The sequence below is a fragment of the Choloepus didactylus genome, chromosome 19 (genome assembly GCF_015220235.1).
Source record: "Choloepus didactylus isolate mChoDid1 chromosome 19, mChoDid1.pri, whole genome shotgun sequence".
NCBI classification, from domain to species: domain Eukaryota; kingdom Metazoa; phylum Chordata; class Mammalia; order Pilosa; family Megalonychidae; genus Choloepus; species Choloepus didactylus.
In genome coordinates, this window is record NC_051325.1 from 11,951,895 (window position 1) to 11,966,627 (window position 14,733).

Sequence of the window (14,733 nt, forward strand, 5' to 3'; positions counted from 1 at the left end):
AAAACTGGCAGAATTTTCTGCTGAATTTTGGGTGCAGGCTGTGAGTGAATGAGTTAAAGATTGCTGTAAGGGGTAGAGTCATCATTTCCTAAGATGTGTAAGCCTGAGGGTGTGGTGGGCTTAGAATTTGGCAGTAATACCTTAAGCTAACATTTACACACTTGAGTGGAATACTTCCCTCCAAGGATTCCCTTGTGTTTTTCTAGAGCTGGACATGGTAAATGGTGGCAGATCACTGCTTCCTTCACTCTGTGACACCGTAATTAGATCCCTAGTTCCAAAACATTGTATATTTGACTCATCTGGAGAAATTGTCAAACCATGTATGCCAGAGACCAGCAGAAATTCTGATTCAGTGGGATTGGCATGGTATCCAAAAGTTGAGTAGTTTTTAGCAACCTCCCTAGAGGATGCTGATGCAGAGAGTCCATGGACTACACTTGAAGCCCTACTGTAGAAGACATGCAGTGGATGGTTTTCTCATTGTCCAAACAATCTGGGAAGAACACACTTTTTCATGGATTGGGGAGCCCATCTCCTCAGAATCACTTACTCCAAAAAGCCCATGTCTTGAGCCTAGATGACTTAGTACTCACCAGCAAAGGCATTGAGATCCCACGTAAAAAAGAATGAGGAGTAGATGCAAGTGGAGGAAACATCTGGAACACACCTTTCCAGCCTTATTCATGTATGAAGAGGGGGTTGAAGCAAGACTTGAGACACTGCCCTTTAGTAACTGACCAGGGAATGGCCTCCTGTTATCGAATCCAAAGTGACGTGCTGAGAAATGAGCTACCTTGCTCGTCTTGAGGACAATATACACTGAGGATCTCCTTCAGGGTTGCTTAGGTCACTGCCTGTAATTTTTCTGGTCACCTTCTATTTGAGGGTTGTGGAGCATAATTAAAAGAACTAAAATAAGGCATGTTTTTTTTTTTTTTAAACCAATGCTTGTATCAACTGTGATAGGTGCAGAAATGATCAAATCTGGTAAACTATGTGTGCTCAGTGACTTTGCCCAGGGCAGTCATAATTGCAACAGCATCTTCAACTCTAACTTGGAGATGGACCCCTGCATCATTTAAAGAAGTCTCATACTGCAAACATTCTTCCTCTGGCCTGATCCTATATACTATTTAAGATCCTATGTATTCAACATGGATTCCATAGCAATACACAGGCAATGCTAATTAAAAAAAAAAAAAAGATTCCTAAGCTCTAGTCAGGTGTCTTCATCTTTTATAAGCAGGTGATTCATGTTGGGAGATTCTAAACAACTTGAGATCATCCAGCAATTCCTCCCTGGTTACCCCTTCCACATCAATTTAAAACAGAAGACAATGTGGAATGACGCACAGCTCATTTTCCAATTTCATCACCATAAAGAGGTAAATGGAGCGTTTTTGCCAAATATGAGAGTCTCCAATGGTAATAGCATAACGATACAGAATCTCAAGGGCAGGTGATTGTGGACATCAGCTTTGCCATAATTCTTCAGACTTGTAGATGGTGCGAGTCATAAACTTTCACTGTAAGAGGCCAACTCTGACTGAGCTACTGTGGTATTGTGATGTCAGAGCCTTAGAAAAGAAAGGGCTCACATGGTGGGTAAATGGAGGCAGAGTTATCTTTGGAACATCCTGTGTGGAGGATAGCAGCAGTTTCTTGGCCAGTCTGAAGTTTCTTGAATAAAAAACACTGTGACTCATAGGCAGCTGGCATTTAATAGACAAGTACACTTCTAGAATGTGAAACAGCCATGGTCAAGGAACCTTTGTTTATGATCTTTGTCTCATGATGGCACAGGTGGAGAAAGGTACCTTCTCGGTTTTTCAGAATATGAACCTCCTACTGTTGACCTCCAGATCCTCCAAACACCTTTCCCTGGGAAGTCATAAAGATAATGAGAAATGTTTGCTTCTTTGGAGATAAAAATGGCTTGAAGTTCTCAATTTGCCTTTTGGAGGTGACCAAGCATGAATTGCATATTCTTTACCTCGGGTACAATAAGAGGACCGACTCCAGTACTTCTCCAAGTGCCAATGGGTATTCCAAGCTCAGGTTCTCCTTCCACACTGCCCCCCACCTCCTTCTCACCCACACACATTCAGTAACTGAGGCAGGACTCTCTAAAGTCTTTGTGAAGATCCATCACAGACATGGGACAATAGCTGACATTTCAGATACTCTTGAGTTGTTGTATTTAATACTTGGGTAAACCACCTTCTTGATCTTGAAATGTTGGTGATCCCTGGGACTCAGTCCTAGGCCTTCTTCTGCATTCTCTTTCTCAGTGACACCATCCAGGATCATGGCTTCAATTACCTGCTACGTTAATCTTTCCTCAATTCTACTTTAACTGCCAACCTAACATTTCCACTTGGGTGTCTCCCAGGCTTTTAAAATTTAACATGTCTCCTTACAAGGATGGCAGCTGGTTTTTCTACAGAGAAGTCATGGTTTGCACCCTGATCAGACCTTCTATGGACATCCTCTGGGTAATCTTTGTCCTAATGAAGAATAACAGAAACTCTGGAGAAAAACTGTGGGTGAGAATGCTGCTGATGTCTGATACTTTATGAATATGTGGTCCCAGAGTTAGCTTCCACCCTGCAGTCAAGCTGGGTTTGGGTGCCTGTGGAAATGGCAGAGTATCTCCTGTCCCGCTCAAAATATTGACACTTCCTTTGTTTCTTAGCAGAATCCACAGAGATGGAAATAAAAGTAAGAGCATAGATGCATAAAGGAAAAAAAAAAAAAACCTGGCTAGAGTTCCAGTTACCTTGTGTGGAAACAGCTGGGTAAGCAGTGATTTTGAGGTATTAGCACATCTAATTTGGACAGCAGTGAGAGTTTCACAAAGCATTCATCTTCTGCATTCAAACTGAAGCCAGATATAACATTTGGTAAAGAGCAGAAGACTAGTACAGTGTGCCTCTCCCGAATTTCTATATGGGATCAAATGTCTGCTCTCCTGTTTCTTAACCAGCATCTCAAAGAATCTTCAACAAATTCACAACTGGTCTAGTGTGAATGAAAGAAAATATCCCTTTTGTTCAGGAAAAAGAAAAACCCATGTCTTTGCAGATGTTTGGCATCATGGAAGGTATAAGGGTGAGTGGGTAAAGTCTTCAATTTCATATTTAAATGCCCTGATGTCATTCTGGAGAGAGTTATAATGAACACATTTATAAGTCATTGATGATTTTGATTTCTTCAGAACATATCTTAGTGCTTGGAATCCTTACCTGGATTTCAGTCTGAAGGGATCATATATTTCCAGAAAATAAATAATCTAGAAATACAAAAATGCAGTGTTTCTTCAGTTCTGCCTTGTGCTTCCTACTGCCTTGGGAAAGGAGATGGCTGTGCTAGAGAAGAGGGAGTTAGGGTAGGAAAGGAGGGGTGGAAATGGCAGAGGAAGTCTTGTTTAGAAATGAATTTCAGCCAAATGACAGGACTCTCAAATATTTGAAAGGCATGCTTTCCTACATTTGAATTAAGCAAACAATGTTTTTCTCTCTCTTTGAATCTTTAAACTTTTTGTACACACCAAAGCTGTGCACAGTGGCTCTGATTTTAAGTATTGCACCAAAAATGTGATACGAATATGCTCAAGAATGAATATCTCAAGATGTTTTCATATACTTAGGAAACAATACAGAATTTTAGGGGATAGAAGCAGATGGAGGCATGTTATTGAACCTTCTCTTTCTCCTCTTCCTGAAATGTACAATCTTTTGCTGCTAATACAAATCTTATCTATCACTTAATACCTAACTGAAATCCACCTTTCCCATACCCTTTTTCTCATGGCTCCAGGACACTCTAATAATGGTACTTGTGGGCATCTATCATGTTTTAGGAGGCCCTAAGCATGGCACGGCCATTGCATTTCATATTCATTTAATGTTAATCTATGAGGCAGCCATCACTGTTGTCTAATTTTTCAGATACGTAAGCCAAAGCTCAGTTGTTTCTGAAATGCACTCATGCATTGAGCAAATGCAGTTCATAAGTGACAAAGCCAGGGCCTGAAGCCTGGCAGTCCAACCTGGGCAGGGCTGGCTCTTAAACCCTGTCCCATGCCCTTCCCACCAGGGTAGTCTGCCTCCTTGATATTGAAGACTTATTCTGTTATCCCCAATTAGACTGTGAAACCCTTGGTGACAGGTCTTGTCTCTGGCTTTCTTTGCATCCTGGATGCCATCTCACAAAACAGTATGTGCTGGAGTGTGGGACTGAGATTAAAGATCACCTGAGGATGTAAAAACCAGAGACTGAAAAACTAGAAAAGGAAGCCTTTGGACAAACATTCTAGATCTTATTAGTTGGTGGTTGTTAAATTATGTTGCTTCCTAGCAAATATCAAAATGAGAAAACAACCAGCAGTGCACTTTAGCTTTGATGAACATATCCTAATTGGCTTTACTTATCACCATGCTGTGGTGAGATGTGTAGAAGGAGAGCCTTGACCAGCCACTCCAGTGCAAGTAGTGTCAAAGCACAGCCTCCCTTTCACCCTCAGTCTCTGTCTTGGATCCCACCCAGCAATGGCTCTGGATGCACCAACATCTGAGAGCATCGAATGCTCTTTTTTGTTTTTCAGAACACATCTGTTCCAGTGAAGCCCCTTGGTTTTCCCCAAAGTTCTGTCATTTGGGTCAATCTCAAACTGTGGTCCCCTCTCAGGAGTGGTCAGTGTGGCTTAAAGCTGAGATAGAACTGTGGCTACTCATGGAACGGGCCATGGGCCTTCTGGGAAAATCTGAGAAGGGTCTGAGAAAGCCTTTTCAGATCCAATCATTACCCCCTAGTGACGCAATCAAGACTGGCCTTAGACTTAGTTTACAGAGTCAACTAAATGTCAATGAGAAAGGATCGGAGGGGATGGACAGAGAAGAAGTGAGTTTTGTCTGGGCCTGGGGTGATTGGCGAGTGTGGCAGAAAGGTGACCCCATAGGATGGAGAGATTAGGGGGAGGGCATGGAGGGCTGGGGGAGGACGCCCCCAAGAGGGAAGGGCACGGGAGGAGAAATGAGCGACATCTTGCCAATCCAAACTCTGCCTATTCTGATCCCATCTGGGGCTCAGCCTAAGGAAGAGGTGCGGCAAGGCCAGAGTGTGTCCTGGGCTTCTGGAAAGCCGTTTTGACAGGTAGGGAATGTCGACTTTCCATAGAATAACTCTGTTCACCACTTGTCTAAATAGTAATAAATCACCAGTAAATTCCTGGTGCCGTTTGGAAGGTTTGGACTTCAAAGCCCAAAATTCACAAACAGGAAACTTTCATTAACTCTGGAAAAAAGAATTTCACTTCATTTCAATTTACGCATTTTGGTTATTTAGTGAAAGCATATATTGCCAACCAACATAACATACTGTTTAGAATCAAATGCCTTTTACTATTTAACCATAGGACACTGAAATTATTTGCTTAAATGCTTGAACAGCTTTCATCTGTACCAAATGTTTGAACTTGCTTTCTTAAAAGATGAGACAACTTTACTGTTTAACTTTTTTTAAAAGCTGGTTTTACTCATGAGATACCGTGAGACCAAAAAAAAAGCTGTAACATTTTGATTTTCCTGGAGTTCAAAGTACTACCTTTCTTCATTTAATGATTTAAAGCATATTTCTTGATAGTAGAAAATGAAGCAAGGCATAAACTGAAATTAAATGCCTTGTGGTGTGTTGTTTTCTGTGGTGATTCGTATTTCTCTGTTTCTCTCATTTTTCTCCCTTCTCAATCACTCTCAGATATTCAATGTCAGAATTGTTTCTTTCCTCAGACACTTGCAAACGGAATAATATTCTTTGCACTGAACACTGCTGTTGCCTTATCCTTTTAAAATTCAAGTCAAATACCCTTTTGGGCTTTTAAGTAAGAGGCACTGCAGAACACAAAGAAAATAGTAGACACTGATCTTGAGCAGGACCATTAAAAAGCAAATTGGGATCTTGCTTATTTTCAGCTGAGACAACCATTTCCTTCAGGCTTGACCTGAGTATCAGATGTTTGACTCTTTCAGGAATCAAGGTGAAGGAGGATAAACATGCAAGTTTGGGGGTGGGGGTGGGGGCCATGGGGAAGATGGTCAAACTTGCATTTTCTCTAAGCTGGCAGCAGAACATTTAATAGCCAGTCACTGGCAGGATTTGGAAAACTCATCACTGCTCAAGCATGGGTGGTCATCAACAGCGAAAGAGGGCAAGGGGGCAAGTGAGAGGAAAGAAAGAGAGAAAGGGAGAAAGAGAGAGAGAGAGAGACAGGAAGGGAGTGTCTTCATACAAATGCTTTCCCATGATGGTCTCGCTACCTGCTCTCCTACACGGCTAAGACAGCGGAACTGTCAGCATCCTGCTGAATGCAATGAGGAAGAATTTCATGCTAACCACACAAAATGCAGATGACACATTGTCATCCATGCTGGCTTGAATGGGCTGGTGGGCACCATGCTTCCTGGCTTCAAGCATAAAATTGTCTCATGTACTGTATATTATGCCTCCAAAAAATCATGATCAGATGGACTTGAACACTGGGCTAAGACTCCTGTCCATTACTGAATCCAGTTTACTATTTCCCAGTTATGAATTAACAAGGAGACCAAGATTCCCCAACAAGCATTATAAATGTCAGCCAACAAAGCAGTCAAAACATACTCACATACACAATCAGTTTAAGAATTTTGTGAGAAAGAGAAAGTATATTCTTTGGATAGGACATTTCTCTATTAAATCAACTATGATGATAGCATGGATTACTGGATATATATTAGGGTTTTTGAGTTTTTAAAAAGTATAAATAGTGCTTCAAACCTCATTTTCTCTTTATTTGATTAGTAAGTTATTTTATGTGTTAGAAGCACATTCTTCAAAAAAATAAATGCAGGCGTTCGCATCCCTGAAGAGGACGCAATGGCCAATGCAAGGCAAGATGACACTGTGTGACCCCAGATTTCTGCTCTCAGACAGAACAAGCTCTATTTTGGAGCAGAAACTCAGCCTGTATTAGAGTAAAGCTGTCAGAAATAAAGATTGAAGGCTTTAATTCTTCACATCTCCCAAGTGAAGATTTACATTTGAACTGAAAAAGATCTGTTTTTACTGGGGTTGACTCAGAGGTAGTTTTTATGAAGCTCTCTGCTACCATTTCCTCAAGGGTCTAGAATCTGGGATTCCATAACTCTGCCCATGCCTTCTCACTGTGCCTTGTTCACTGGGAAGGAAACAGGATGGTGCCTCTGTTCTTTATTTATAGGGCATTGGGTCTAATCTTCATCACCATGATCAAGAGCAGCCTTCTTCACACTCTCTCTTCATGAAGGATCTGTTGTTCATGTCCTGATCAGGGTCCAGAGTAGGATCCTGGCAGTTTCTTCTCATCTTTTCCTCTGTCTGAAAAAATCACAATATTGAAATTTTAAAAGTGAGTAAAAGCCTAGAGTTTTGGGTGTTCTGTTCAGTTCCATAATAGATGGTTTCACTGAGTTTGTTCAAAACCAGTTGTCACATGTTTTGCATAGGTGTAGGTTCTGGAAACTTCTAGTATTTTTTAGTCCACTCTGTTGCTTTGGGTGCTACACATTTTGAGAGGAAAACATCCCACACATTAAGAAGTGTAACTGTTAGCATCTGATCACAGCTCTTCGGTCCACTTCAACCATTAACCATGATAAGTATTCTATGGTTCTAACATGTGGCATTGCTTCACCATCAAAGCTATTTTTTTCTTGCATCCTTGGGTCAATAATGGCATATTGACCTGATATTGGAAGAAGTCCAGGCTTCAGGTTAAGTCACATGACAGTGACCAGCTTTTGATTTTTATTTGAATAATCCAAGTTAATTTTACCTTCTTTGAATGTTTGTGTGTGTGTTCTGTGGGTATATAATAATTAAGCCCTATCTTACATCTGTTTTGTTATGAAGACCAAAGTCACATAGTTGGAGGTAGGGGTGGGTGGGAGGAGAGAACATTACAAGCATGGAGTTCTTAGAGAACCCTAGATTTTGGCTCTAGCTTTCGCACTTGTTACCTGTAGAACCTTGGAAAAGTTACCTGGCCTACCTCATATGATTATTTTAAGAATTAAATGAGATAATCCATGCTAACATTTAACCCATCTTGACACTGAGAAAGCATTAAGAAATGACACCTAATATTAAGAAGTGGTAGCTCATATTAAGAAGTAGTAGCTAATTATTGTTATTATGAAACAAAATTCTCATTCCTATATTTGGAAATGCATATTTCCAAATATTCAGGAAAAACATATCTCAATATGTTTTTTTCTTTTTGAGGCTTCCACATAAGGATTATTAAGATAACATTAAGGCAACATATTTTGATTCTATGTCTTCTGGCAATTGTATGCAATGTAAAAAATATAGGAATAAAAAACCAATTCAATAAGACACATCAAAATAATTCCTATCCAAAATGATAGTTACTCATTAATCTTTGATAAACTTTAAATGGAATAAGACTGATATACTTTCAAGCAAACAGACAGAAACAAGGCCAACATAGCGTAGAGGAAAATGTCAGCTAGATAAAACAACAAACTACAATTAAGTCGAAGCCTTTGCCTAGCTACCGACTAGCTGTAGGATTTGAGTCAAATTAACTTCTAAATAAGAGAAAATCTCAGAGGATGGCTGGGAGGGCTGAGATCGGAGTTGCACAACCACCTTTCCCAAAATAGGGGAGAAAGAGAATTGTCAAAATTGACTGCGATATCAAATGCGTTATTCCAAAAATGTTTTTGAATGATACACGTCATCACAGTGTGATGACAAAGCATGGATGACGACATCAATGGATGAGCACAGACATGCTCAAAGGAAAAAACCTCTCCTTTATTACTTTCACGATCGCAACCTTTCAAACCCTAGGTTAGATGTGAATCATTATTAAACCTTACACCCTCCTTACTTCTCTTTGGATTTCAAAAAATGTTCAGAATTGTGATTTGTAATCAGGACTCTCCATTACAAACAGCAGAAATCCCTGGGGGCAGGGGTGGGGCTTTGGAGGAGAAAGGGGAAGAGATGGGAGGATGGGGGTTTCTTGAAGCCCGCTGACAAGGCTTCCCTTGGGTCCGAGGGTATTTTGTGTGTGTGTGCATGTGTGTTTGCATGTGTGTGTGTGTGTCTCAGCCAGCTTTCCTCCGTGGGGATGCTGCATTTTTCTCAATACTGCAGGTAAGTCTCTGATTTCTCACTTCCCAGTGGGAAAAATAGCCAGGGCGACTTCCTCCCATGTGACGCAGCCCTGCTGTCAAAGACCAGCCGCTGAAACTCCCGGCTCAATTAGTCACAAGCCTTCATTTCAAATAGAGGAGACTCATTGGCCCAGCTCCGGTCACGTGCTCCTGTCTGGTCCAATCGGCGTGGCCGGATGAGGTGGGGTTTCTTTCGTAAACATGGCAGCTCCCACTGTAACCTCATGGTGAAGATTTGGAATTTGAAGTTCGACTCTAAAAATGCTTTTTCCCGACTGTGAGAATAGATGTGTCAAGTGTATGGTGGCTGCGAAAGGTCAAAGGAAGCCCCCTGTACAATTTGTTATTAAAGAGAAGAATCCAAGATTCAGCATGTACATTGGAGTTGATATTTTCAGACGAAACAGTTTATTTGCTGCCCCCAAAGCAATGCACTACACATCACTTCAAATGAAAAGGACAATTTGATTTTTCTGATAAAGAAAATCTCTTTCTTAACTATCATGAGGATTTAAAAGGATTGTACCAACTTACAGTTTGCTAATTTTAATATGTACAAAAAACTCAATTTTGCAATGTAGGCAAATGTTCGTGAATGTTCGTGACTGAGGAAAAATAAGTTATTTTGTTCTTATACATATAGTAGACTGCATACTAAAACCAGCAGGAAATTATAACTTTGGATAACAAGAAATAGGAAGTATAAAGTACAAAAGCATAAAATTAAGTTCCATATCATACCTTCAGTATTTTAAAAGTACATATAGTAAAATCGAATGACTATTTGCTAAACATGATATATATTTTCATTTATAGAGAAATTAAGCAATGTTTGCCCATTTTTATTGGCTGAATTAAATTGACTATATAGTATTTTGGTTAATTCCTGATAAATGTTTTCAGGTGTGAATGTGGACATGTTTTTTTTTTTTTTTTTTTTCTGACTTTATTTCCCCACATAGGAGATGGCAGTCATTAAACCTGGTGTCTTGTTTTCAGAGGTGCTTGCAGAAAACAACTGCCTTTGCCTCTCCCACCATGGCTTTGGAAATTCTGTACAACAAGATCATTACCAAAAACAAAACAGAAAATTACTCATGAGGATGAGTTTTGTTGTCAACTGCTGCTGATTCATTTCTTTCAATGACAGAACTGGCCAAGAGTTTGGTTTCAGTTTCTAACAAAAAGTTACCTGTTTGTATGTTCATCTTCATTCTCCATTAAGAAAAATCTCACAGGATTTGGTGCCTTCAGTTCCAAGATGATTCCTGATCTAGAGGTGCTTCAGACAACTTGAAATTGACCCTTAGAGCAGGCACAGTGCACACACATCCATTGCCCTGGGAAATTATAGATGAGTTGAGAGATCTGTGGTTAAATCAGTAGCCAAAAAGCCATAATTCCATTAATCCTATACAGCCTGCAAAATGAAGAGTGAGACCTCACAGCAGTATCAAGAATGTACGGGGACTTGAGCTGGCCAGAAATGTTGCCACCCCCCCACCTTGCTTCTCAACAGTTGGAGGCTCATGTAGAAACTCTGCAGCATATCACTGTTGCCCACAGTTAACAGGGTTGACCAGTGTTCTGCATTCTTACCCATTCCATCTTGGATTGTTCATCATGTGGGTGTTCTCAGTCCCCCCAGGGAACACCAAAATGGGTTTCTGAAATTCCCGCACATCAAAGAAGGGAAAAAGCAGTAACTTCCTCTCAGTCATAATATGTTAATGATCAAGTTATCAATATTAATAAAAATAATAACTACACATTATGTACTGCCTAATACTGTCCACACACTAAGCCAATTACTTTTACGACAAACCTACAAAGCGGGAGTTGTCAAATTGTGGTGTGGAAGATATTCAAAATGCATGGCTCTATGCACTGAAATATTCCAGAAATGTCATTTCTGACTCACTGTTTTGTTAAAGTGCTTTGTATCAGACAGTTATTAACTGCATAGGTGTTTAGCCACAAAAGAAGAGTGTCTTCATTTAAAATAATGAATACAAAAATTGAATTTTATTAGGAGGCTAATAGTTCATGATTTATTACTTCTTTCATGGTAGTTCAACATTTCATTCATTCATTCATTATTAAGTGCTCAACACTGCCTGGTGCCAGGTGCTGGAGATATCATGGTGAGCCTTGGAGTCACTGCTCTCTCACAGCTTAGAATCTAGAAAGAGATGCAGTCAATGAACAGGCAATTGCAATGGAGTATGATAGAAGCTTTGGTGGGGAAATGCAGGATGTTATTGGATCCCAGAGGAGAAGCCACTTACCTAGTCCTTAGGTGAAGACAAATTGACGAAGGAATGGAAAAATCCTCAGGAGCAGGTGTGGTGAATGGAGCCATACCGCAAGCCAGGGTCTTGCAGCCACAGGATGGATTCTGGTTTTTATCTTCCAGGCACTCTGCAACCCTAGGGGATTGTAAGAAGAGGGCTTAGAGGATCTGATTAAGGCCTTTAAATGGGCCCGGAGTCCCAGTTCTACTCTCATGAGAAAAGCATTGCTCAGTCTCTCTGGTTGTGGCAGATGCTCAGAAGCCTTTTCTCACCCCCTCCCCACCCTCATTGAAGGACTGGTTGCCCAGCCCTCTACCCCCTCGGGGAGGCCTCAGGGTATAAGATCGCATCCCTTCCCAGGTGACCCATAGCCAGGTGACACCCTTCCCAGGTGACGCCAGAGGCCCTGGCACCTCTACCATCCTGAGGCCATGCCAATGTGTGGGGCACGGCTGGTGTCTGGCTTCAACACCGCTCAGCTCTCCCTCTGGCAGGTCCTGCACCCTGTCCACTTCTCCTCCCCCTTCTACTTCTTCTACTCCACCAAACACTCCTACCCCCCTTCTCCCCTCCTCCCCTCTGCTCACCCTCCACTCCTGCTCCCCATCATCTCCTTCCAAAGGTGTTCCTATGGGTGCTCCATAAACTGCCTGCAAACTAAACCCCACCTCTGCATCTGCTCTTGGGAACTCATCTGCCCCAATGGTACTTGGATTCCTTACCTGTCAGATAGAAAACTTCCTGGTGTGTCGTGAGAATGAAATGAAGGGAAGCAGGAAAAGGCTTCAGACTCTATGCTGGGCTCCGCTGTGCCCTCACCCAGGTCTTCACCACAAGCTCAGACGAGACCCAGCACTCTCAGCTTTAGGATCAGTAGAGGACAAAGATGCCATCTAGGTTCAGGCAAATGGGACGGGGAAAGTCCTTATTGATTATCTCGTATTGTCACTTGAAGCTTTTTATAAACGGTTAGTGGCTTGTTCTGTGTAGCCTTAGGAAAGTCACTCAGTGCCTCTGATTCTAAATGTCCCCAGGCTTTAACTGAGGATTTGAACCAGCCCATCTTTAAGGACCTTTAATTTTGCATATTCAGAGATTCGGAATTCTATAGTAAATTATAAAATAAAAAAAAATAAACTAAGAAAATCTTCATGGCTGCTCAATGCAGCATTACTTTCAGTAATAAAACAACAGAGATGACTTAAATGCTAGTTAGATTATGACATATTCTACATGCCTTAAAATCATATTTCATAAGTATGTGTAGTAAACGTGTTCATCATTTTTAAGCAACATAAAGCAAGTTTACAAAACACTAGGGATAATTAGATTCCCAACTCTATGGATAAAGTAATAGATCATGATGTGGAAACAGATATAAATAATTTTTAAAAACTATAAGAATATACATCAGAATATTAGGTGTGGCCTTTGACATATATAGAAATGAGCAATTTAATTTTTATAATTAAATTTTATAATTTTTAATTTTTATGCATTCCCTAAATTTTCTGCAGTGAATATATATTCCGGCACAAATACATATCATTTAAGAATAGAAAAAAGATAGTCAAAAGCCATTAAACAATTTGCCTTGATAGTTTTCAAACACTGCCTCTGATTGTTTGGTTACACGGCAGCTTTGCCCTGGTTCTCCCTGAGAAGGCAGCGGCGTGGGGTTAAGTGAATTCTGTGAAGTCAGAGGGAAAATCTCAGCTGTCAGCATCTATGCCTTATTTGGCCACATAAAGCAATGGTTAGCCAGGCTCAGAACTTCATGTTTCTGGATTCCAAAAGTGGAGCACACCACGAAAATAGCAAAATCCCTCCATTCATCCCTCTGCTAAACAAACACCCAGAAAGCAAAATCAGGTGGTCTCATCCTGAAGCTTAAATGAGTTCTCACATTACCAAAATGTCATCACATTTATGAAAATGTACCATCAAGCGCTCTTTTTCCCAACCAAACAGTTGCTCTTGGCTGTGCTTCTCGTGAGCACCACCGCCTTGCTTCTTTCCCTCTACTGGTCTCCATTCCGCTCGTCCCTCCTGCTGAGTATAAGGCAGCCCCAAGGTTTGTCCCCCTCCACTTACCGGGTGTCTTTAGACTTTGAGCAGGATCCCAAGTCTTCGGTGTCACTCTTGATAGAAAATAACAGCCAAATGGTGGGTACCTGATTGTTTGCTAGGACTCTTTTTTTTTTCCTACAAAAATAGCGAATTGAGTATTTTCAGCCACTCCTGTTCCATCCAAATGAAGGTGTTGACATCAACAGTAATTTGCCATTCAGAAACTCATTGTTGCAGAACTCGTTGTGAATAAGGAGAGATACTGCCTGAACCAAATGAGGACTTATTTTTTGGCAGCTCCCTTTTGAATCTGGAGACCAAGGATTTCCGATCTCAAATATCAACTTGTTATTTGATGGGGCCCAGAGGCTCTCTTCCAGATCTTTCCAACAGAACCTAAAAGATGTCTCCCAAATTCATTGGACAGGCACTGAAAGGCTGGGGGCATTTGTGGACCACTTTTGGTAATGTTATGCAAGAAAACAGTTGGGGTTTTCACGCAATAGGATTAATATGACACTTCATAGGTAATTAGTGGGTGAGTTAATGTTAGGTACAATTGCGGATCTTTGAAAATGATCATTTGCTTCCATCAAAGAAGCCGCGGCCCAATTCAGAGCAAGATTCGCTGGATCTATGCCAAACCACTCTGTTAAGCCCCCTCTAATCATGAGAGAATTTAGCACCTTTTCAAGAATCTCCGGAATTCACGACTGCAGTTATATTAGCCACAAATAATAGCAACCGGTTTCCGGCTTGTACAGGGGCTTTCTGCTGCAGTACTGCAGCCTGCCAGTAGAGGTCAGCAGGAGTCAACTCGCCGCGAGGCTGCTCCTGCTCCCCCAGCGTTTCCAGTCTGGCATATTCTTCTGAAAGTGGGTCTCTGGTTTAGGTGTCCTCGATTATAGCATTTATCGGGCTATCGGTAACCTGAGCTTTCCTGGCATTCACATTTCAGGTTTGCTTCTAAGAATGTATTCAGGAATCCAACAATCTATTAAGATGCTCGGATTGCACTAATAGATGTGTTGGAGCGGACAGAGGGAACGCTGTGTCCAAAGAGGGTGATTCAAGGTGGAATATCTGACAGGGTGGGAGGGGAACCTGGCCATAAAATCCCTAATACAACACCGACAATCATT

General features: G+C 41.1%; 1 protein-coding gene across 5 annotated transcripts in view; it reads left to right on the forward strand.

Annotated features, from left to right (window-relative positions):
- The window catches only part of LOC119515882 (14-3-3 protein beta/alpha-like), a 159,276-nt gene that overhangs the window by 98,967 nt on the left and 45,576 nt on the right, over positions 1-14,733 (forward strand). The window contains exon 3 of one of the 5 annotated variants that reach the window (XM_037812109.1): positions 10,227-10,874. The exons of the other annotated variants lie outside the window; for them this stretch is intronic. Coding sequence (XP_037668037.1) covers positions 10,227-10,328 — 102 coding nt within the window. The 3' untranslated portion in view covers positions 10,329-10,874. Of the gene's footprint in view, positions 1-10,226; positions 10,875-14,733 lie in introns of those variants that run through there. 5 annotated transcript variants of the gene reach the window in all.